General features: G+C 44.3%; 1 protein-coding gene across 1 annotated transcript; it reads left to right on the plus strand.

Annotated features, from left to right (window-relative positions):
* Positions 1-26,425, plus strand: vat1 (vesicle amine transport 1). The gene is made up of 6 exons (XM_083780199.1): positions 1-689; positions 6,414-6,621; positions 19,190-19,360; positions 20,930-21,019; positions 22,491-22,732; positions 26,057-26,425. The coding sequence occupies exons 1-6, from the start codon at positions 270-272 to the stop codon at positions 26,336-26,338; spliced, it is 1,413 nt and encodes a 470-aa protein (XP_083636325.1). The 5' UTR covers positions 1-269; the 3' UTR covers positions 26,339-26,425.
* Positions 26,426-26,458: the final 33 nt, after the last annotated feature.

The following is a 26,458-nucleotide window of genomic DNA, read 5'->3' on the forward strand; positions in this document are numbered from 1 at the left end:
GTCAGTTGAGTTCACACAGCCACTGAAGCCGTTGTGAGGCAGTCTGCTCTCCCTCTCTCTCCTTCTCCACTGTCTGGGGTGTAGCGTCTCCTCTCCATGCAAGACTCTTGAAGACTGGTGAATAGGCTCCGAACTTTGTAACATTTTATCTTCATTTGCTCCTCGCTCTGCAAAGGCTTGGCACTTTAGGCAGTAAAACCAAACAACGAAAACGTTGTAAAGTTTACATTTTCAAGACCCATCACTGTCTTAACAAACACTGCACAACAATGTCTGGAGAAGACGCACCTGCCCAGCAGCAGAACGACGTGGAACAGAAGCAAGACACCAAACCCAGCGAAGAGCCCAAAACTGATGCCAAGCCCGAGTCATCACCACCTGCCGCCGAGGCTGCCGCTCCGCCCGCGGCGAGCGACAAGGCCCCCGTGGAGGAGGACACGTTCACCTACCGCTCCCTGGTGCTCACCGGCTACGGCGGCTATGACAAAGTGAAGCTGCAGGTGAAGAAGGGCAAGCCCGTGCTGAAAGCCGGAGAGGTCCAGGTGCGGGTCAAGGCGTGCGGGCTGAACTTTGCCGACCTCCTGGCCCGCCAGGGTCTGTACGACCGGCTGCCGTCTCCGCCCGTCACGCCCGGGATGGAGTGTTCCGGCGTGGTCGAGGCTGTGGGCGAAGAGGTGACGGAGAGAAAAGTAAGCTGCATCTCTTTAAAGCTCTCATTGAATCCCTCATCTTTTGTTCATTTGCCACCAAAGCCCCGTTTCATTCATCGTGTTTAGTACTTTCAAATGTCTCATTATGCTGCTACTACAGACACCATGGGCGTGTCATTTCGGCTAGCTTGTTAATGGAGCAGCCTGGCCAATTTTGGGGATGGCATTGAACACTAGTTCTTTAAACAATTTCGTGATTTAAACTGTATTAAGCATACCTTTTTTAAGATCCCACTGAACCGTTAAAAAGGTATGCCTCAGGCTCAGTTAATATAGCTGTAGGGCTGCGTTTTATAATGATTCTTCGGTTAACTCGGCCATTCATTCACAGGTGCGTAATCTCAGAGCAGTTGCTGCCTGTCCTGGCCAAAGTGAGCAATAATAATTAAGCCACGTAGTATATGTTTTTTTTACTCGTCTTGTTATTGATTACAAAAGTGTTGTCAGTGACACTGACTGTGACAGTGAGTTGAGTTCAGTGAGGTGGCAGCGCCCCTCGATCGTCTTGATCAAAATGCGTTCCCTCTGCGCACAAGATTGACAGCTCCAAGTTTATTGGATTTGGAGCTCCGCTACCTGCCACGAGGGGCGTTGCAGATGGATGATGGATCCATTATTTTCACAAGCAGAATTCCAAGTGTACATTTCGACTTAAGTGAAGTCAAGTGTTACCCAGAGTGACGCATGCAAAATTGCAAATGTGTGGACTTACTACTGCACTACAATACCTTTTACAGTGCACTCTGTTGTGCTTAGATCTGATGTGTGAGCAACGGCACCGGAGACGGTCACGGATGCCTTTGTTATCCAGAGCGACACTGGCGCACGCACCGACGTACGCACCGAACGGAAAGGGCGAGGCGCTACAGCTACAGCATAAGAAATGTGATCAGATCACCACACACGCGCCTCTTTTGTCAACAGATATTTCTTTGTTGCTCATTATGAATTTGGCAATCCTCAATCAATTGCCCAAAGTGTTTTAAGTTCAGCGCACACACCCTCGCTGAAGCAATGATGTTACTGTAATTATTTGTATGCCACAGACAAAATGAAATAGCATAAAGCATATATGCCTATATTCTATTATTTGTGTAAACTATATATAGCCTAATTGGGATGGGTTTCTAATTAGAAATGAGGTAGGCTATATCATTGATAACCCTGTCCCTGAAATGAAGATTGAAAAGTGTTACCTACTTACCTCTCACTTACATACATTACATGATGAGTCATGTAGCCTATGACCACAACTTGATGATGATGGCATCACCACGGTAACCGCCTTTTACAATGCAAGAGGATGTGAAAGCTTAATGTTCTGCTACACATCAGTATGAGTCATACAATGTTTTCTGGAATACAGTTATGCCACATTTCATTTTACCAAACTGCAATGAAATAATCTGTGGGCAATTCCATGCTGATCCCCTAACTTGAGTGAGTCTGAGGCTAAGGCTGCCTAGCTGGGGAGTGGGGAGTGGCCCATATGCCAATAGTACACCCGAATGTATATACTTTGTTGCTTGATTAGCCTACTTGAGGACTCGTACGGTTGGTTTTGTGTGTCTTTATAAAAGAAAATCTGTTATTTTGGACAACAAAGCATAAATTGGGTATAAATTAATTGGGTTGAATATTGAATGGACTTTAATTGAGAACGACGTTGGTCGTCAATGGTCCAGTAGCCTATGGTCCAGTAGCCATATAATATGACCCAGTCTTATTAAATGCTTTATAACCAGTCAGTCAGTCATTTAGATTGGATTTAAAGGTCAGACACATTCACTGACACTCATGGCATGCATGCATGAACACACACACACACACACACACACACACACACACACACACACACACACACACACACACAGGCATCTTATCCTCCCAGGACTTATACACTTCTCCATCTTCCCTCAGCCCCTGGTTCACAGAAATAAAGAGCCAATCTTCCTAATGGATAGAGACCTCTGAGATCTCTGTGTTTTGGCAGCAATCACAGAGGGAATGTGCTGACCCTGGCTTGGTGGCAGAGAGTTTTTTGGAGGCTCACAGCTCACTGCAGCTCTCTCTCTCTATGTTTCTGTCTGTCTATTTACACTAATAAGGGCCCGGGCTGGCATAGCGATCCGGGCACCTAGGCTGGTAATCCAGCCTGACAGCGTGCACTGTCGCGGGTTCGAGTCCAGATCCCGACGACCATTGCTGCGTGTCACCCCCCCCCCCATCTCCCCATTTCCTGTCACACAGTGTCTACCTACCTAAAGTGATTAAGTACCTACTCCTCCTACCTTAGACAAAATAAAGCATGACAGACGTATAAATTGACCAACCATGGATGTCCTTACACAAACCATGAACCAACCACACAATTACGTTATAGCCCATTCAGCAAATCTGAGGCTCACCTGACTTTTTCGGTGACAAAACCCGGACATGCAGATTTGTGATTCAGACCCTCCGACGCTGGAATTGATGTCTGTAGGACAGTTTGTCTGACCAACAATGACCATGTGAGACTACCAAGTATTCAACCTCGGACAGTTCCGTACTTTGAAAAGGCTTACTAAGAGGTAGACTGTTCATAGTTTAAAAGAAACCAGAGCAATACTGCAGTAAGTGACATCACCCTAAATGACCTAAGGAGGTGTGTGTGTGTGTGTGTGTGTGTGTGTGTGTGTGTGTGTGTGGGGGGGGGGTGGTATTACAGTGACTAAGTTAAAAGAGGGCAGGCACACCAAAGCACCCTTCACACTAAACATCAGCACTTTTTCCCCCTGCTGACCCCAATCCCCCCCCCACCCCCATACTCTCAGTATCTGACCTATATGTTCTCAATTATCTTCCTCCGGCCCACATTGTCAGTCTGGTATTTCCTCTTCCCCTCCCAACATCCCACCACCTCTTTATACTTCCATCCCTCCACACCTATCCTACTATCATTTGATCCCTTCATTATTTTATTATTTCTATTTCTCTCCCCCTTTCTCTTTCAATTCTGTCACCTTTCAAATCTTCCACCCCGCTTTCTTTTTTATCTTCATTTTTTCCTCCCATTTATCCCTCCCTCTCTTTATCTTCATCTCGACCCCTGTCCCCTCATCCTTCATCCTTAAGTGCCTGACGGCTAGTGTGTATCCTATTCCTCTCATCCCAGGCCTACGATCTCTGGTTTCCTACTTGTTCTTTTCTTTTACCACAACATTACACTTATAGCTTCACTTACAGAGCCTGATGACGATAGATAGACCATAAACTACACAGAGAGGAGAAAATCAGACCCTGACAAACTTGAAGACAGACAGTCCTCGAAATATTCCAAAAGCTTTTATTTTGTCCCTATGTATGTTGGCCCATACACAGGGGGTTTGCTTGATGAATCATGGAAACTTTTAAGTTTGAAAATACATAGCTGAATCAACTTGAAGGTAATACTATTTGCCATAAGGCTGAGATGAAGAAAACGTCCCCATTGGCCACATTTTGTTGCCAGGATCCTATGGCAGATGCATGAACAGGGCGTGGCTTTGGTGCTGCACATCCACATCACGCTAACCCAGTTAGTGTGATGAGGGACAACACCACAGTGACACCAGGACAATGTTATGCTGCCTTTTAATTACATTTGTGGGACCCACAAGGGCATTGTTGGAGTCACAATTAGCCCTTATCTTGAACCTTGTCTCCCCTGAGAATACTTAAACAGACATTTTGCTGAATTTAAAATGTTCCCTCCTCAGAGATCTTTTTGCTAAGGTCATCAAAACCACACATCTACTCACTTGTGTTCAACATGCCCAAAACCTGAATCACCATCTGATTAATTCCATTTGTTTGCATGCTAACTGGACATGTCTTTGTTCTCCCCCTGGCCACACCATACCCAACAGCCTTAGTGCCACTACATGTTTAAAAAAATAGAAAAAAGAGAAGAAAAAAGAAGAAATTAAAACAAAAGACCCTTACACATCCATTTGGTTCTGTTTCCGCTTTACACTTCTCAGTTAAATTAACACCAAGGATTTACTGTGTACAGTTCATGCAGTAGACTGGAGTGAAGGCTAATCACGCAACCACAAATATAGCTGATCTACAAGCTCACAACATGTCACGGCATCGGTGGGACACATTCTGAGCTTGTAGATCTGATATAAAATCAAAATAAAATCTGCCTATTGAAATGTGAAATGGCCAAAATTGGGACGCAAAGGTTACCAAAGGACATGTAGGAAATAGGAGGAGGGGTGGGTGGGGGGGTCAGACAGCGAATATGTTGTAACAAAAGTATCACAAGGCTTGATCGTCTGGCCTTGACGTGTGAGCGCGTGCGTGTGTGGGTGGATGTGTGTGTGTGTTCATGAATCATGACAGCATCTCACATGGCTTCCGTGGGCAGTAGGGACAGAATAATAAATGCCGATGCATGTGAATGCGATATGTGCGTCATACAGCGTGTGTTTCCTGTGACGCCCCAACTATTGATTGTGCCACACTGTACCTCAAATTACACTGTTGAGGCTGGTATGTTTGAAAGCTCTGAAGAAGGAAAAGCCAACAAACGGCATAAATAATAAAGGGAAGGAAACAAGCCGGACAGGGGCAGACGGGACTAAATGCTGCAACAAACACAAAAAGGAGAAGCTTTAGAGTGAAAGTAAATCAAATGAATCAACCTCATAAAGAGGGGGGGGGGGATAAAACGGGGAAGAGTGAGAAAGATAGAAAGGGAGATCTCTAATTGGAGTGGATAGACAGCGAGGCGCATGGCTCCCTCCGGGCCATTAGGGAGACCCGGGCGGAGTGGGTATGTTCCCAGGAGGAGAGGGCTTGTCTTGTGCTCAGCCATGGGGAAGAATCTGGCGGGGCCACTGATGAGTGGAGAGCAGCCAGGGGGAGAGGATGGGGCCCCATTGTGATGAGACAGAGGGGATACAGGACACTCACGGAGGGATGGATTGATGGATGGACAGAGATGGGAGTAGGCTACGTACTGTAGAAAGTGAGACACAGAGGGAGAGAGAAGGAAAGGGATGAGGGGAGAGGGGGAGAGAGACCATTCGGAGAAGGTGAAGGGCGGGGGAAGGAGGGGACGGGAAACAAACGCAGACAGGATGAGACCGTGGAATGGAGAAAGGGAAGGAAGACCCAACGTGGTGCTGTGGAATGGAGTCAGGATGTTAAAATAAAAGAGAGACTGGAAGAACTGCGACATAGATTTTGGAGTGGGTTGGGCTGGAGGATGAGCAGCAGAAGGGTGAAAGAAAACAGGAAGTGAATTATAATGCTGTGGTTTTCTCTGTTTCCTGTATCCCTCAAACTGTTCTCTTCTGATTGGACGGTGCTGCAGTGGGGTGGGAGGTGACAATACTGGCTCGACCTCAAAGATTGGAGGATTCTGTCCTGATATAGCCCATTCATGTCCTCAGCATGCAATCTTGTTGTTGCTGTGATGTTTATTGACTTCATTGGTGGCTTGCCCACATGGTGACAACAGTGGTTGGGAACATCAACATACAATGCAATAATGTGGAATAGAGATTATGTAACATCTTCCTCCATGCTTTGACAAATCAACAATGACATACTGTATGAAAGCATAGAACTTGGCTCCTGTTTGTGTTGATGCATTACACCAATCCAATACTTGAACTTGAAGTGTTATGGTTATTTTCTAACCAAACTCCACGGTGTCTTTTTTTCCAGGTGGGCGACAAAGTGATGGTGCTGAGCCGCTGTGGGCTGTGGCAGGAGGTGGCGGTGGTGCCGGCTACCCACACCTTCCTCATCCCAGAGGGAATGAGTTTCGAGGAGGCTGCTGCTATACCTGTCAACTATGTCACCGCCTACTTGATGCTGTTTGACTTTGGCAACCTAAGATCCAATCAGAGCATTCTCATCCACGCTGCTGCAGGTATGTAGCAGTGAACAAATAGGACCGTAATACAAACACAAACATTCATTCAGCTAATGAGATTCTAAGAAAGATCCAATGAATCATGTGATTCCATGGTGATCCCTTAAGCTTTCAGCATACATCAACAGAATGTATTAAGTAGAAGTGTTTTCTGTTTGCCCAAAACCAAACAAGTTCTCTGCAGACAAAATTGTTATACCGTATACAAATTACGACTCCACTTTGAGCACTGAATGACCCCGTCCCCAGACTCCCCTTATTACCTTATTCGCCCTTCCCTCATTGGTGTAATCTATTCTGCGGTGATGTTCAGCTAGTTGGAACATCTTGGGGTTGCAGGAAGTGCTGAAAAGAACTTTGGCAAGTGAATGCGTTCATTCGCTTTATCCGTAATTACGTCTCTTGTTTCCACGACCTCATCAAACTTAATTTCCGTGTATGCTGCAGCCTTATGCGCCTAGAGTCAATGCATCATAATGTAGTTCAGATTCGGAACAAGGGTGCTTGAATATGTGTCCAAGGAAACGCCCTAGACCGTTTACACTGCCAAACGTATTGTTCTGCTGTCCCTGTTTATGCATACCTTTTCCATATGAATCATGGCAGTTGGAGAGTATCCTGCTGTACAGCATGATGTATGCATGTCTCTGCATGGGTGTGTGGTCTGGAGACGGCATGGAGCACCTGTCACCTTGAATGAATGAGGTCAAGATTGGGGTGAGGGGAGTGTGTGGTGCATTGAGCGAACGAGCGTGAGAATCAGTTATTTTAGTTACTCTGTATACATGAGCAGGCCAGCTGGACAGAATCGGAGAGCCATTATCCAAAATAAATTGATCTCTCTCTCTCTCTCTCTCTCTCTCTTTCTCTCTCTCTTTCTCTTTCTCTTTCTCTTTCTCTCTCTCTTTCTCTTTCTCTCTTTCTCTCTTTTTTTCTCTCTTTTTCTTTTTCACTGCATACTGTAAGCGTTGAGGAGTCCAGACCGCAAAAGACATGTCTTGCTCTTTGGAATAGTACATGTGGGTGTTAATGGCGAGGAGAACATAGCACAGATGAACTCTACAACTATGCTGTCTCTCTCTGCAAGGGAAAATGTCAGTTCCTTTCCCTGAACACTGGAAGGTTTCCATTCCATCCAGGTGTGGTGTCCCTGGTGGAACTTGACCGTCACAGCAGTTTCAGTAATGAGCCTTGATTTGGGACATTACCAGGACAAGTGCAGTCTTCACAAACAGGCTCGTTCACCAGTGGGCTTGTACTGCAGTTACTCATAGATTAACGGCCCACAAAGGAATCTACACAAGTGTTTGTTTCCCCATATCATTTGGTTTATGTCATTCAACAGCAGAGATGACATCCATGTGAATCTCATTATTGTGTATATGTTTCCTGTAGGCAGATTAATATGGGAGTGTGGTGTCCTAGTCTTTTCCCCCTGGTTCATTTGAGGCAGCTTCTCTTGTTTCTCAGGGCAGCCTGCCAGTCTTTGCTCACCAGCTGACATTATTGTGATTATTAAAAAGTACATTACCGATCCAATGTAAAAACATATATAACTAGAACTGCACTCTGTCGAGTGCATACTTGCTTGTTGCACACTAGTAGGGCATACATGGCCTACTAGTGCGCAAGCAGAGCGCGCAAGTACTTTCGACCACTACAAACTGTCAAATCTCAGTTTCTCTGTGAAGGAACGTTTGAAATGTTGATTAGGTTGAACTATTTTACCTATTTTACCTATTTTATGCATGTTACGTAATGACTACTTGTGCCTGATATGGCAGTGGTGCCAGATTACATACATGTATACATAAGAGCATTACCTTTAATTCTCCCAACACTAAAACATATCGTCATTACGTCACCAATCGAAAACCAATTACACTCTCGCATCGGGTCCTTTAATCCACATCTTTATTACGTCATCATTGAGAGCTATGATGTACATAGAGTTATACATATACTATGTATATGTATGTATATGTAATTTGTAAGTTGATTAGCGGTATATTTTATGTTTATGTCATCATTGAGAGCTAGTTATACATATATATGTAATTTGTAAGTTGATTAGCGGTATACTGTGGTTACTTTGCGCCAAAAACCGTCCCAGCCAACCCGCCACTTTTGATGCGTATGCAAATAAAACAGCAAGTTGTGCCTGATTTGCTGGGACCAGATTACATACATGACCATATTTCTTACGTCATCATTGAGAGCTAGTCGTACATATACTATATATATATATGTAATTTGTAAGTTGATTAGCGGTATACTGTGGTTACTTTGTGCCAAAAAACGGCCCAGCCAACCCGCCACTTTTGATGCGTATGCAAATAAAACGGCAAATTGTGCCTGATTTGCTGGGACCAGATTACATACATGTATACACAGGAACATTACCTTTAATCCTCCCAACACTAAAACATATCGTCATTACGTCACAATCGAAGAACAATTACACTCTGGCATTGGGTCCTTTAATCCACATATTTCTTACGTCATCATTTAGAGCTAGTTATACATATACACACCATGTACTCTGGTCCCAGCAAATCAGGCACAATTTGCTATTCTATTTTACAAATTACATATATATAGTATATGTATGACTAGCTCTCAATGGTGACGTAAAACATATGGTCATGCATGTAATCTGGTCCCAGCAAATCAGGCACAATTTGCTGTTTTATTTGCATACGCATCAAAAGTGGCGGGTTGGCTGGGACGGTGCATACGGACCGGGCGAAACTATTACTTGCGCGCTCTGCTTGCTTAGCTATAATGAAAGAAGAAAAACAAAAATAATTTACATAGAATTCTCTATGCATGCAGATACTGTAAAACATTCAGTTACGGTTTATTTCCGTAATTCACCATGGCCCTCTTGAATGAGAGGCCATTGCTGTTTACATCATTTTCGTGCAGTCAGTCCTGGCTGGCTGGCTCATTAATTTGTAATACAGTACATGTATTTCTGCCATGTCCAGTTGGTTATCAACTGTAACGGTAGATGCAGTGGTGATAGCAGTACCATAATAAACTAATAATTATATTACTAGTCCTAGATATGTTCATTCATGTCACCTCAACGTCTCCTTAAAGTCGTTAGTCCCTGATTAATATCAAAGATCAAAGATAGCTGCAATGACGGACTCCAGGAAAGGGAGCATGTCTGTGTGCCTGTCTTATTCAGGCTGTTCATTCAGCAGGTGAAAATGCTTTAGTGATCATGAAAGATATACTGCAGCCACAGTGCTCTTTATCCAATTTTGTGGTTCCACTGGCTTGGTCTGGTAACTGTATCCACATAACATTCAACCAAGATGTGACAAGTGTTTAGTAAAACAAGAGTTACTATTTAAATGGTGACAAGTAACAGTATCACACATGTGGCTTGACTCTGTCACGGGGAATGTTCCTCAATTCTGCTAAATCAGAGTCAAATAAACTAAAGGTTGAATCGTAAGGGTCATGTATCTTGTTATCAGAACAGCCATGGGGTCATTTTTTGATGAATAACTTTCTTGCATCAGTCTAATCAATCTGTTGACCAGAGTGAATCGCTGTTAGATGTGATTTGCAGTTGGGCTATACTGTTAATGTCTTGAAGCCTAGCTTCCCTACTCTATGCATTTCATGATAGGCAAATATTTGGGAGCATGTAGATCGGCTATTTTCGTCAAAGAGATTTGTTGTAGGGGGAAAAAGGTGCAGGCCAAGGATCGGCCCCATGGGGATCCTGGCCCATGAAGTATAATAGGTACGTGGTTAAATAAGGGAACATACTATATGACGGAATACATATGCAGATATTTCTCAAATGTAGGTGTATAATCATGCGTTGATGGTTTACTACTTATGGTTAGGTTACTACTTAGCCTCCAAAACCCATGCAATATTGTTTTGAAATGTCCCATTGTCATTACATGTCAGATTTGTCAGTGACAGACTTTCCTGTCATTCTACATTGTGATCTGATTTACAGTATATAATTAAACCTGTACTGTACTGTATATCATACATTGTAGTAATTTATATTTAGCTATCATATAAACCCAGTACAATCCACTTGTTTGGGAGGAGCAAGCTGAAGAATTATCATAGATCGACTGTATACTGTATAACGATGCACAATGATGGCTCTATTGTGCAAATAACACATTTCTCAGTAAGGCCCTTGACACAGCGCTTAAGGTTGTGTGAGCCATTGTCATATAATGGTATGACCCTGACCTGTCATTGTGGCCGACTGGCCGTGGCAGGTGATGCCATTCAACTTATATGACATTTTACGAAATTGAAAAAACTTTGCTCCTGAGGGTCAGATGACCAATACACAATGGCTGACTGATGGTGCTTAGACTTAGTCAGTCATTCCTGTGTGTGTGTGTGTGTGTGTGTGTGTGTGTGTGTGTGTGTGTGTGTGTGTGTGTGTGTGTGTGTGTGTGTGTGTGTGTGTGTGTGTGTGTGCACGCACGCGCACTTGCACGCACGGTTTGAATCCTGGGGTCGCTGACGAGCGCTCAGCTGCCTCTCTCGTGGGTCACTCCTATCTTCTCTCTCCAAACAATAGCTTATTGTTTGTCCTTCATCCCGCCTGCCTACTCTACTGGACTGTACATCTGCATCCTCCCATCCTACGCATCCCCCCCACACCACTCCACAACCCCCACCTCTACACACCAGCCACCCCGAAACCCTCCCACCCTCCAAGGGCTCGAGATGACCCTGCTTGCACCCGTGGTGACTCCTTGTCGACGGGGAACGTATACTGTATGTACACACACGTGTTTCCCCAGAGTTTTCTCCAGAGAGTCAGAGCAGAAGTGCAGTGACATTTGGCTGTGACCAGCCAAAAGCATTTCCTATGACCCGTCCGTGAACCGGGCCCAGTGTTTATATGGACCTGGCCAGAAGCCCTGCCACCACGCCCACACGCTGCACATTCTTCATGCTTATGGTACTCCGATGATGACGTCCATGTCTCTTTTATCTGTGAGTTATTGGGTGGCTAAAAAGGTAAAAAAGTGGAAGAGCTCCACATTTCCTTGCAGATGGTCCACGTATAAACTATGATTTGAGTTAATTCCTAGAGTCACAGTCTCATCATCTTTCTTGTGTTTCTCAGGGCCTGGGCTTTCATGTGGTCCTGCAATGGCACAGGGTTTGATTCCCACCAGGTCTTTAGATATCAACATTAATGCACTGGTGGTGCTGGTGTCTTGGATTAAATATTTGATAATATATCATCATTATCAATGATTATACAATCATTCCTCTGTAAGGTCCATGGGAATGTGTTCAATGCATGCCTATGTGTTGTGCTGTAAAATCTTCAGTATTAATTTATCCATTTGTTAAGTAAAAGTATCACACTTCCTGGGCATTGCATTCATCCGTTTTATATGAAACATTTTCAGTTTCCCAAGCTGCCCTTTATAGTGGCCTCAATAATTGACGGAACTCTCCCGGTTTGTGAGATGTTTCCTCTCGCCTAAATCAGTTATTTTTGGTGTACGACGAAGAATAGATTAGGCATTACTCCAAGGACGTAGTGAGATGCCCCCCAACTGCTGGACATTACTGTACTACATGGTCTGGGCTTCACAACTTAACATCCATGGGGTGACAGAAGTGTAACAGTGTAGAGGTCAAGGTCCTTGTTATGGAGGGTATGGAGGAACGCAAATCTACTAAACAAAGCTGAAAGTGCTTTTGCAATTTGCATCTTCAGCAATCTTCGAGGAATCTTTGACAGCAGTCTTTCTTTTTTTTATAATTTATATTTTTTGTCCCACGATTTTGTAACCCATTTTTCACCCCTGTGTCAATCATCCTGTGATGTGATCCTGGGCTCTACACACCCTCCGCCAACCTAGGGAGAGCAACGGACTTAACTCATGCTTCCTTCATGCTTGAGTGTCCAAGTTGCTCCTTTACACCTGACAGGGGGGAGTTTCCCTGGTTGGACGTAGCGCGTGGAAGGAGCACGTTGACAGCAGTCTTTCAAGGTTTATCATTGATGCTGGAACTCTACTGGCACTCAACCTTTTGTCTTGAGGATATTGACTTGAGAGTCCAGCTGTGGTCTCAATCCTCGGAATCATGACAGAAGAGCCTCCGGCATTATGTTCCCTCAGTGTACCCTCAAGCCACATTTATACTTATCCCATGTTATGCAGGAAAATGTCCGATCTGCAAACGTAATATGCATCTCGCTGTGAGGCATTGCGAGATGTGCTATTTTTGATGTGCAGCACTGGCGCACAACCAAGTATCCGGCTTCAGAAACAGAAGCTTGAAGATATGAGATTTTACTGTTGTACAGGCACACACACACACACACACACACACACGTCACACACACACACACACACACACACACACACACACACACACACACACCCCGAGACGTTCCAAGGCCTAGTAAGTCGATGTGTTTCCTCCAACTGCACCTTGGTTTGCCCCGGGGTCTCCTCCCACTGGGACGTGCCTCGAGGAGGCAGCCTAACCAGATGCCCGAACCACCTAAGCTGGCTCCTTTCCAGGCGAATAAGCAGCGACTCTATTCTGAGTCTCTCTCTCGCGTGACTGAACTTCTCACCTTATCTCTAAGGGAGATTCCAGCCACCCGTCGAAGAAAACTCATTTCGTATTTGTATTCACAACCTTATTCATGACCGTATAAATGACCCACACTTCATGAATTACATTTATAAAACATATTTTTCTACAGCACATGTTTCCCTCCACGCCTGTAGCTTGCATTAATTATTCATTCAATAACAAAACTCTTCAAATGTTATAGTAGCTTGATTTCAGTACATCCCTCAACTCTTATAGATCCATAATTCTCGGCCGCCATGATGAAAAGAAAAGTCTATGCCTTCAAAGCAGTTTCCTGTTCTCTCCCCCAGTCTGTCAACTCAGGAGGTTGTACGCTAGTTTAGAGAATGCTAATTCAAGCTGACCGCTGAACAGGAGTCTCGGCTGTGCAGTTGAACCGTCTCTCTGTGTTCTCCGGGCCTGGCATTACCCAGAGGCAGATCAGCTGCCCTGATAGGAGAGGGAAATGAGGGCAACTTCCAGTGTATCCACCAATCACATCGCTCTTTTATGTACTCATCACCGCTACAGCCGTTGACACACAACCCCATCATCCTCCCAAACTTCCATGCACACATACGTGCACACACACACACACACACACACACACACACACACACACACACACACACACACACACACACACACACACAGAGAAGCAAACTTCCAAACTGTGCTCAGTACACTGTCTTTCTCTGTCTTTACTGTGTGTGTAGTCATGCATGTGTGCTTTGCGCCAAAGAATGTGTATGCACCAGTTTCGGCATATTTTGGAGGGAGTTTATGGTATGAAGAATGTGCTTGTTTGCATGCGGTTATCGGTGGCGTTTACTTTATGTTAACAATTATTTCCTTTTTCTGACTGCTCGGGGCAGCTTCTGCGGTGCTCTTTGTTGTTTGTGTGTGCGTACGTGTGACTGTTTGCGCTAACAAGCATTGTGAGAGTTCTCAGTCAGGAAATCGTAGGGACTGCCTTCTCACACCCAGTAACTAAAAATGGGTTTCCTCTATGCCGCATAGAGTGAAATCTACCAGAGAGTGTGAGCATATTAAACCGCTCTACAAGTCCACAGCACGCGCACGCACGCAGGCAGGCAGGCAGACATTCACAGTCAACCACAAACCCTATCTAGTTAATAAAAACGTCTGGGTTTCCGAGGCTAGATGTGTACTGTCGTACACGAGTGCTGCTTTCTATATAAACTAGCCATTGGAAAGAGCAACACCACCAACATTCCTCAACGGTCATTTATTTTATCCGTCTTGTTGACATTGTCGCAGATCCACTGCTAGTTTGGGTAGGAAGGGATTCTTGGGCCCGTGTTTGTATTCCATACTTTGTCGGCCACAGCCTAATGATAGGGTGAGGAAGAGGAGAACTGGTGGAAGAAACCTGAAAATAAGCACGGGAAGTCACACTGAAAACGAGCAAGGAGCTATGAAACAGTGGACCATTCAATCTCGCTGGTGTTGTTGGCACATGCAGTAGCATTGTGGCCAGTGGCCGCTGACCTTTACCCCACACCTGAGATCGCGGCATATTAAATACCACACAATGCAAGATCTTGTGCCTTTTTTGTTTTTAAAAGAACCTATACAGTTTGTTCACTGGGGTCCCTCAGGGCTCTGTATGTGGTCCCTTCTACATTAAATGTCTTTGGTGGGAATAGCAGATCTATAAGCTCACAATGCCTTGCATTGTGTGCGTGCGTGCGTGCGTGCACAGAATTATAGGTGTGAGGTTCAAGTGCTATCCTTTCCGCTTTTTTGTAAGCCTGAAAAACATTGCCGTTGTCCCCACCCACCTCTGGTTGTTGAACACAGGGTGTGGAACACCAACAGTGGCCCCAATGTTAGGCTGGATTCCACTGTGTTTTGGGGAAAATTCCTCTTCTCTCTTAAGAGTCATGTTATGCAGGCCAAGACGGTGCAACCGATGCCAAAATGTGAGTATGTGTGTGAGAGGATATGTGAGGGAGACAAGAGCCCTGTGTGTGTGTGTGTGTGTGTCTGTGTGTGTGTGTGTGTCATTTCTCCCTGCATGCCCGGCTGCCCGCCCCGAGAGACTTACTAAATAGATTAGATTTGGTGCCTTTGACATTCCCTAATTTTCCAGTGTAAACAATTCAATTGAATCTGGTGGAGAACAAATGGAATTAGTCTCAAGAATTTCGTTGACTTGCAACTTTGTCGTTGGCCCAAGGAATGGGGTTACTGTTCAGGGATGACCTTAAGTCACCCCGGGAATCTCATCTCTTGGGAAAGGCATAGAGAGAAGGGGCACGTGGGAGGTGTGTTAAGCTACAGGGAAATCGAATCAGGAAGCCAAAGGACTCGGAGCATTGGATGCTGAAGTAATGGGTTAATGGTGCTTTAATATTTGAACCTGTTGAGATTTATTAGCCGAAAGGACCTTTCTCATGATCTGCTCCACACTGCGATGTGTGCATGCATGCATGCGTGCGCGAGAGAGACAAAGAGAGAGACAGAACGAGGTGAGTAAGGTGGTGGGGTGGGTTGAGGGGCTCTTGGCAGAGCTATTTAGCTATTTGGTCTTGTGATCTGGGTTCAGTCTTAAGACCAGCATTGTGGAGCTGGTTCTCAGGGGATCATGGTCATGGCACAGGTGTCCTCATTCTCCCACTATCTAGAAGTAACTTGGGCAAGATACAGTATCGCTCTTTGTGGAGAGACAACACTCATAACCCACAATCTAGGGTTAGATACCCTGTTAACACCATTTTAAGGCTTAATCACTTCTATTAAGATCATCTTTAAGATAATCTTTTTAATGAAAAAATTTATATACTGTAGACTAGGAATTTCTTCTTTTCAGATGTGGTCGGTATGCTAAATAAGGCTGAGGTAATTACAAGATGAATGACTTGCTGTATGAGAGGAGCATACGTTAGACTTTAGAGTAATGTGTGATAACTAACGGTACAGCACATAATGTGTAAACTGATGGATGTTACTGTACGTTGCTTAACTTGTTTATTTACACTAAATTACTGTAGTCCACTAGATGCTGTCTGTGCCTGTATATGAAAGTGTTCAAATGGTAGAGGTGCTCATACAGAATATATCGTTGCTGTCATGCAAAAACCTTACTGTATGTCCATATCTTTACCTTTACTATGTCTTTTCCTCCATAAATGAATTAATAATTACAAAGTTCGACTACATTGTATGACAGTGTCTCACAAAATAGCTGATCTACAAGCTTAATTTTTTTGCTATTTCTGAAGAATTCATTTACATTTCTGACTTTTTTTGCCAATAATGTCCAAAATGTTTGTCTGGGTTGTGCTGTAAATAAGAGCTTGTGACAAAATTATAACTACATTAGAATCACTTAACACGTTTCTTTTCTTTCCTGAAGAATAATGATATTGGACTATGTGCTAGTGGCTAATGACAAGTGTGCCATTGTTTGGATGGCATTATGATTTCCTCCATTTATCCTATTCACACATATAGTCTATACATGTATTAAAACATATTTGTATATGGTTTCATGTATATGGAATACATAGCATACGAATATTTGCAGAGATGTGTTTTGTAGATGTACTCACTCTCTGCTTGTGCACAATACTGCCCGGTGTACAAGCCTTTGAACATACCAGTACTCGTAGATGGCTGGCTGTATGAGGCTTTGAAGAGATTGATATAACTGTAGCTGGTCTGTCAAAGATAACCTGGTCACAAGCTCATGATTTTCCATCGAGTGACTTTTATATGCCCAATGGAGAAGTAGCCAATGAAACAAAATGGTTCCCCATGCTCAGTCATCGCAGGCAGTTTGGCACTGGTTTCCTTGGCAACACAAACTTGGTTTCTCTCCGAGGACAAGGAGAGATAGTGATATTATAAAGCTGGCTCAACACTGCCAGACAACAGCAAACAGCCTTGATCTTATTTCTTCACTATCTTACTTTTCCCGTCAGCAAGGAAGATGCTTTGTGGTACGGCCTCATCGCTCGCCAGAAATACCAGATTTACTAGTGAAAAACACAATTATGTTTGCGTGAGCGATACGGCTTTACAACAAAGTAATTAATAGACTGACGTCTGACACATACGCGTAGTTGAGCGGTGAAGGTATGTGACGGTGACACAGGCACACAACACGACAAAGTATAAATCAGGCTTTAAGGTGAAGGTGTCTATTCAGTGCTCTTGAACTGGAATCAAGAATGCCATTCTGTCTTTAACCTTCAGAATATTAACCGTATTTTGATTGTACATTACAGTATATTGGCTATATCTTGACCCCAAAAGATAAATATTCTTGACTTTCTTGACTGATTTTTCCTGACAAGGTGAGGTCACTGATTCCCTGTGAGTGTGAGTTCACCTTGACTTCACACTGTTCTGTTAATTTGATCTCTTTTGATCTATGTTTTCTTACATTTGTACACTGACAAGGATTTTACTGTGTGGTAGCCTTGTGGGTCTTCAACCAAAGTTAGCCGTTTTGATTAGAAAGGTGGTCTAGGTAGAACCACACCAACCTCAAGATTGACATGAAACAAGAACACCAACATTGCACTTGATCCTAACCTACAACATGCTGCAAGAATCCACAAGGGTACCAAGTTGAACTATTGAAGTGTATATTATCAATTTAGAAATCTGCAGAGAGAGGACAGCCTATTTTTCTTGGTAACCACCAGAAATTATTGTAATTGAATTGAAAGATATGTCATCCGTGGTTATGATTATGCAAGACTACTCAACAGTCCACCTATCGACTAACATGTCATGCGCCTCCCTTACGTGGTTGACTGCTCGACTGCCTCGTAGTGTGAACTTGATGAACTTGAACTTGTGAGAGTAGGAGTGTGTTCCAGCTTCCACAACCAAGACAGTAGATCACGACTTGATGAAAACATGGCGAGGGCCACAGTTCAGCAGCTCAGTTATGCCATTAAGAATAGATGTCATTTAAATGCACATGCTGTGAGTGCTCCCATTTGTTTTGCTTTATTCTCTCTGGCATCAGATAAGATGTGCCCTTTATTTGGTGAGGCATGAATGACCTTTATGGACGCCTTTCAGTTCTAGTCCTCAAGTCAGCAAGCTTCCATCTCAAACAGACCCCTGCTTATCAGTAACCTATTACTCCTTGCTGTGGCTGCCTTAACAAACACTGGCTCAGACATTTGCCCACATGTTCAAATAGTCAATGTGAACGCAGATATCCAAAACAGCTCAGGAAGCACATATTCTCAGAACACTTTGCCTTCAAAAGGTCATCTTGGACAATGCATTGCTGATTCGGCATCAATTTTTATTTCCAGTGGCACTGTTATGAGCAGTTATGCGCATGTAATTTATCGAGACAATGACATCTATCTCGCCTTTACTAGCAAACAGAAACCTTGACTGAGTCAAATATCTCTTGTGGAATTTTAGGCAGGTTGTCCTGAATAAAAAAACGGGTCAAATATCTCTTGTGGAATTTTAGGGAGGTTCTCTTGTCGAATACAAACCAAAATTGTGTCATTCGATGCACAATGGCCAGTTTCTCCAGAGTTGGATGTCTGTGTGTACATCTGTGTGTGGGTGTCTATTCTCCCCAAGGCTGCAGAGGTAATGTGATTGTGTTTAATGCTCTTACTTATCCCTGAGCCCTCCACAGCCACGCTGTTATTGACTAAGGCCTGTCTGGGACAAATTACATTTACCAGCCATAGGAAATACTTGTTAAATGGAATTTTGGGGTGCCTTTAGCAAGTGTATTCCTGTATGCAGAGTAACAAGTATAATTCCTACTGGGGGCGTCTCCTCCTGAGTGGCCATTTATATATTGAACATTGAGAGGAATAAATCCCTCTCTCTAATCCAGTTGCCAATTGCTGCGTTTCAATCGTATTCATCTGCTGACTTTTAAATACAGTACATAGGTTTAACCGGGTATACATTAAACCCGCTTCCCGTTTCTCCACAGGTGGTGTGGGCACTGCAGCCACCCAGCTGTGTCAGACAGTGAAGGATGTGACTGTCTTTGGCACGGCGTCTGCCAGTAAGCACGAGACCATCAGCCAGACTGGAGTCACGCACCCAATCGACTACCGCACCAAGGACTATGTCGAAGAGGTCCGCAAGATCAGTCCCAAAGGTGAGACAATTTTATGCTATACGCTGTGTGCCTGTGTCGCGGACCGGAAATGGCAGATGTACAAGCTCACAATGTGTCGCAGCATGAAATGTTGTGCGGCGTGCACTTGTAGAGTCACTATTTTTGGTACATGCCATCATGCACAACGTAGTATATCAAGCCCTTCAAATGAAGTTACCAGGTTTCTAGGTTTTCTATAGTCACATGTACTTACAATTCAGCTGTGGCAACATTACATGCAGAAATACCGCACCACGGTTAGTTGTATGCCTGTGCCAACTGTCAACCAATTGCAGTTTACATCATTGTCTATCCAGAATGTATCAGATTCAGAATGTATGTGTGAAGACTTAAAGGGAATTTAATGAAATATTATGTTGTGTATTTATTTGGTAATATTTAAGGTAGTTATAATCTGTATTGTCCATGTCACTGTTAAGTTTAGGAATCTTATAAAAGATAAACGTCTTCGACTCTTCGGGTATGCCCGAAGGTGACATATGCGCTTCCTGTTCAGTTTCCCATAGCTTTGCTTGATTGGCGGATTTGGCGCGGCTGAAGACTTAAACCGGAAACACATATGACACCAAACCTGGACTATAAGACACCATGAAATATTATAAGACTAGTTATTACAGTAATAATCACCACATTCTGGTTTGCTGCACTGTGATTGATTCTGAATGTGAACACAGAATCCCCTGCCCCCATGCACTTCCTATTCTTGACATAATTCACAGCGAACTACAATCAGCGGTCACATATTTGAGTCTTTCAAGACGGTTACTTTTCTAGACAAGTGCACAACTCCTTTTAGTAATCAATGAGTACACGTCTTCTGGATCATATCAACATCAATTATGCATCCCCTAAGTTATAGATGCATGATTCCCTCAGTGACGGGGACGCAAATACAGGTAGCACATGCTGTTTGTCTCTGAAATAAAACAGCCCTCCAATTGCCGCTCATCCTACTGTGTTCCTAGCCGAGTGGAGAATGTTATATTACACTGTAACACATGCTCATTTTGAAGTACCCCGCCCAACACCTCTCCTCTGTAGCGAAGAGAGACTGGGAGAAAGAGCGAGCTGACAGACTGATAGACAGAACCCATCTAATTAGATGTCTGGATCAATGGAGCTCTGCTCTCTATCTGTGCCTCTGTCTCTTGTCTGTCTGTCAATGCTCGTGTGGTGTGGCCAGAGCAGAACCCTGCTGCGAATGTGAGCCATTCTAGAATCAATAGATACAAGGGATTTAACAGAACAAGGATGGGCCAGCCTGCTTTAAGAAGCCCCTTCAGACAGAAAGAAGCATTATTCATTAAAGTCTGAGCCTACATGGCTAGACATTAATAAGCCACAGAGAAACCCGTAAAGAGTTGGGTTACCATAGCCCTCTGCCCAGAGATCGGTTAGTTATTTTCTGTCAAGAAATTGAAAAACAAAACTCTACAGAGAAACAGTTTCTCATTCACATGGAAAATGCCATCTTCCTCTATCCTCCTCCTCCTCTTCTCCTTTCCATTTGACACACACTGATAATAACTCTTCTTCTTTCCCCCCTAGGTTTGGACATAGTATTGGACCCTCTTGGAGGCTCAGACACTCAAAAGGCTTACAATCTGCTCAAACCTATGGGCAAACTTATCACCTACGGTAAGAAAAGAATGATCTGTTGTGGTCTGTTGAATGGTCTGTTGTGATGAGTGACAGCCACTGTCTGTGTGGCAGACGACAAAAAGACAAAATCTAGATTGTTAAATTAATCCTCAGACGTTTACTGTACATGTCTGTCTCGTTTGTGACAACAAATTGGTGAACTTTTTTTTTTTAAGCTCAAAAGCATATTGATACACTAGACAAAATGCTCACGGGTTCCCATGCTAGCTACCAAATGAGCTTCTTCCAAGTGGGCAGCGTGCACCCGGTTGCTGGCCTCTCTGTCAAGGCCCATGTCCTCAAATGTGCTGTGTTGTGCGTGGGAAGGCCCATACACTCTCTCTGTGACCATGCCAATCGGCGACCAGCGTGCATGCAACAGTGGGCAGGGTCGGCATCCATGGAGAACAGGGCCTTTACTTTGCATGTCATAAAAAAAAACGATCCCACCACCCAGTATGGTGCCCGTCCCCCCTTGTCCTCATCCTCATCTATTCACCCTCCCAACACCACAGTACATCCCTCCCTCCGTTCCATCCCTCCATCTGTAGCTCTCTACTCTCCCTGCCCGCAAGTCCTCTGCTCTCCGCGTCCCTCTTTGCCGGCTGCTTCTCATCCAGCTTATCAGAAGTATGCGTGGTTGGAACAATGGGCGTTCTATCCACACGGAACCTGGAATGTGTCTGAATGTATCAGACTGGGTCTGCTTCTCCAGCACCCCTCCCCTCTCTCAGAGCACACTTGTGTCCCTGTGTCCCTCTGCAGGAGAGAGACGGAGAGAGCGATACCATTAGGGCCCTTTGAGAACACAGTAGGGCTGAGCCTTAGGAGGTGTGAGGACAGTGACAGTGAGAGTGAGGAAGTGCCAACGTGGGTGGGTTTCCGGATTCACAAACAGACAGAGCGACCGTAAAGGGGATGTGAGATGTCATAAAAACCTCACATGAGAAGTGATAAAGTGGTCATATGAGGAGCCTCTGTATGCAAGAGCGCTTCTTCAACCGAAACTGAGACAGACCCACAGATTAGCTAGATGTGGAAGTTAAAGCTTTGGTGAGAATGGAAAAGAATCAGTTGGCTAGGAATGTGCAAAACAATAAAATGGAGAAAAGAAAGCCGGGGTTAGATAATGTCTCAGTAAATTAACCGGTCCAAACGATGCTTCATCCGTCACCGCAAATCAATTACACACAGAGACTGCCCCTCAGTTTGAGAATAAAGAGCCCCCCTCATCTATCCTGACACTTTGCCTGAAATTTCATTTTTTTTAAATGGGCGTGGCTACTGGCTAGCAATACAGGGGCTCAAGCCAGGCTGAGGCTACCCTTTGTAACGGCTGATTCGCGTCTGGCTTATTAGCCAGGCTAAGGCTACCCCTCATCTTCACTTCACACACACCTCTCTCTCTTTGTCTGTCTTTCTCTCACAGCCTCGCCGCATGTAACCCTTTCTCTCCCACCTCTGTCAGGCGCAGCCAACATGCTGGCGGGCCAGAAGAAGAACCTGTTAGCAGTGGCTAAGACCTGGTACCACCAGTTCTCCATCCACACGCTCAGCCTGATCCAGGGGAACAAGTCGGTGTGTGGCTTCCACCTGGGCTACCTGGACGGGGAAACGGAGCTCATCTGTCATGCCATGAGCGTCATCCTGGACCTGTATAGTCAGGGGAAAGTCAAACCCCTCATTGACTCAACCTGGCATCTTGAGCAGGTGTGTGTGTGTCTGTGTGTGTGTGGAATTAATGTACCGTAAGTCAATGCAATGTCCACAAAAGTTTACAAAACCAATGGGCGTGGCCATACACAAATTCATTCACCAAGTGGAATCAATGTTGCTCTTCAACCCAACTCAGACAGAATTGGACTGTTGAGGGAAAATGAACACTGTTGACAGATAGTAATAGAGACGGCATGAAAGGAAAGCGAGAGTATGACAGTCAGTCAGTAGGGCCAGGCTTAAGTCTTCAGTTACACAGTATCAAAGCCAAGACCGGTCAGTGTTCTGGCCTGAAAGAAATGCCCACTGTCCTTCTGTCTACGGCGCCATCTGACACCCTTTTTCTGCCTTAACATTAGATTACACTAAATCTCTGTGTTTAGGATATTGTCTCTGTCTGTCTGTCTGTCTGTCTCTTTCTCTCCATATTTCTGTCTCTCTCACTTTCTCTCTCTCTTTCTGTCTCTCTCTATGTACTCTACTCCTGAAATCTCCTTTCCTTCCTCTGTCTATCCTTTTCTCTATTTCTTTCTTGTTGCTATGGTGACCTCCCATATGCGTTTGCATCTGTCTTAGGGAGTGGCCCTGATGTATGAGAAAGGCAGAGCATGAGAATACAGAGGGATTAAAAGGAGAGATTGCACAGCCATTTAGTATAAACTTTTGTAAGAGAGATAGAGTAAGTGTATATACTGGGTAAATTAGTTTGTGTGATCTCTTGTGGTTGTTCGTGTATTTTTGAAAAGGACAAACAATGCTGCGGAAACTTCATTAGTAAGATAATATTGATCGCCTTGAGGCTAAATGTAAATGCCACACTATTGAACAACCCTCCTCCAACCTATCCTGTCATCCTCCATGTCCATTAATCAATGAACATGTGTGGAGAACATGTTTTGAATAAGGCATGATCACTGATATGTGGTGCCTGTCAGTTCTATCTCCATCCCTATCATGTGCATCAACCCTGCCTATATTAATGTATGCCGATAATGCTCACATGGGGTTATCTCCATAGTAAAGATGTCTGGGAGACAGAGAGATAGGCTGTAAGCACACAGAAGTCAGGGTAAGTAGGCAAAGCAATTAAAGTGCTTTGTTAAATGAATATAGTGTGATTTATTTTCACATTCAAGAGACTAGTGAGTAGTTCACAGATTCACCCATCACACTGTTCTTGTTACTGCACCCTTCTCTCGCTCCCTTTATGTACTGGGACATTCTCGCCATCCAAAAGACACCAGTTCCCCCCATCCTTCCTCCTTGCGAACACCCACCCCCTCCGCCCATGTGTCTGTGTGCGTTTCAGTCGTCAGGGCTGGGCTTCGGCAAGGCTTTGCGTTGCTAGGAGATGGCCCTCCGTTGCCGTGGCATTGGTCGTTAGGTGGTCAGGTCTGCCTGCCTGCGCAGGCAGGCAGGGATGGTGGGATGGGAGAGGAAAGTGGGACGAAGGGGAACAAACGATGGACAACAGGAACAGACGGCAGGAGTGTTGGCTCAGACAGGCTGCGATCCTCCCCTGTGTCACTGACGGACAGCCAGTGTGGCCCAGTGGGTCGATCAATCATTGGCTGTCGCCCTTCTAAGGTCTCACCTGTGACTGGACAAGCGACCTTGCAATAATCAATAATGGTAATGTGCCGTAACACTAGCCAGTATGTCCTTGCAGTATTTTTTCCATGAGTTTTCAATAAACATTGTTACTGTGTTATATAAATATATGGTTACATGAGATTTACAAACGTAAACCTATTTGATTTTGAGCAGTGGTTGCATATAATGATGATCCTGCAGTACCAGCCAGGTGAGCATGAATAATGAGCTTTTGCTGAACTCCCCACTTTTCCTGAAGCAGGCTTTTCTTTTCAGTATGAACGGGACACTTTCTCATTCTTTCTCTCCGTGTATCCCATTCTTAGCATGATGTATATAAATAAAGTGAGGTTTTAAGGGAGTAGAAGAAGCACAGACAATTTATGTTGGAAGTGCCTGCCTGGCAACATCTTCATTTAACTGTGGGAGGGATAGAATTAAGGAATGCCAGAGTTTGTATTTATCGCCTCAAACATGCGTTGGCAGATCGCATGTAAACTGGCTACTAGTATGTTGCTCTGTGAATAGATAATTCGTCTATTTTGGAAGAACCTTGGTTTGTATACTACTTGCCTGGCCATGATATGCATATATCATATATTTAGCGAATGTGTTCAGTCCATGCCGTGTCAGCGAGGAACCGGAAGTAGCCATTCTTTTCACTCATTGCAGGGTGAAACTGATCTAGCAATACAAAAATCAGACCTGTCTGAAGTGAGTGTTGCTGTCGGTACTGCACTGTACTTCGTAGTACTGTACTGTTCTTCGTAGTACTGTACTGTACTGTACTGTACTGGCACGGCAACATGTTGTGAGCTTGTAGATCTGAGAATATTTGTGTTAGGTTGCACAACAGTGACACTTGATGGTGCTTAGACATACAGACAAACACAGAGACATACAGACACACATTGCTGCGTGTGGGAGTGGTTAGCACCACTAAAAAAAATAGGTCTTAAGTATGCAAGTCCCAAACTCTTCTCCCTTCTGGCTCCAAAACTATGGAATGCACTTCCCATTGCAATCAGAACTGGAGACTCACTCCCAATCTTCCGCCGTAGTCTGAAAACTCACCTCTTCAGACTACATTTTAGCCCATAGCACTTGCCGTAGCACTTACCCTAGCCTCGACGACCTACAGGTGTATGCATAGGCTCAACTTATGTAACTTAAATAGCATTTTATGTAGACATGGCACTCTATAGTGTATACGCATAGTTTCATTATATAGATATTCCACTGTAGGTTCATATGATTCATGACTATTTTGATGTATTTTATGTTTTACCATGTTTTTTGTTCTTGCTTACTGTAAATCGCTCTGGATTAAGAGCGTCTGCTACATGCCTAAATTGTCATTTGTTTCCATCTGTTTTACCTACTGGTGGTGGTGGGGGTGCTCGTGTTACACTGATATTGCCAACCTATCGACTTTTGTTTCGTTCCATCACTTCCATCAAGGGTAACAAAACATGAATCCATCCATTTTACTTAACTAAATTCACAAACCAAGATTTGCCTTTTAATGTACCATATTGCCCAAATCCCAATTCCTGATTTTGACACTCGCCATGAGAGTGAATGGAATTGATACTTGATACTGGTTCCTAAATTACAAAGTACAGAAGCAAAAGATGAAGACAATATGTGCTCTTATTTGTATTCAAGTTCAACACCACTTTTGGACCACTTACTGTATGTAATCTCCTGTTTCCTTTGCTACAGGTGAGTGACGCCATGCGGAAGATGCAAGAGAGGAGCAACATCGGAAAGATAGTCCTCATCACGGACCCCATGCCCGAGGAGGAGAAGAAGGAAGAGGAAGAGCCCAAGAAGGAGGACAAGAAAGAGGAGAAGAAGAAGGACGACAAGAAGAAGGACGACAAGAAGAAGGATGACAAGAAGAAGGATGACAAGAAGGAGGAGAAGAAAGACGACAAAAAGAAGGAGGAGCCCAAGAAGGAAGAGGAGAAGAAGGAGGAGGAACCCAAGAAAGAGGAGAAGTGAGCAGGGAGGAACGGATCAAGTCAAGCAGACCAGCGGGGAGCGTTATGTCCTGGAAGTGGGAGGGGGGTAAATGTGTGTGTGTGTGTGTGTGTGTGTGTGGGGGGGGGGGGGGGGGGGGGG

Source organism: Protomyctophum parallelum (genome assembly GCF_964188405.1).
Source record: "Protomyctophum parallelum genome assembly, chromosome: 13".
NCBI lineage: Eukaryota > Metazoa > Chordata > Actinopteri > Myctophiformes > Myctophidae > Protomyctophum > Protomyctophum parallelum.

Coding starts and splice junctions, on each gene's coding strand:
- vat1 (XM_083780199.1), top strand. CDS start 270: ATGTCTGGAGAAGACGCACCTGCCCAGCAGCAGAACGACGTGGAACAG. Junction 690..6,413: donor AAGAGGTGACGGAGAGAAAA/GTAAGCTGCATC, acceptor CTTTTTTTCCAG/GTGGGCGACAAAGTGATGGT. Junction 19,361..20,929: donor CCGCAAGATCAGTCCCAAAG/GTGAGACAATTT, acceptor TTTCCCCCCTAG/GTTTGGACATAGTATTGGAC.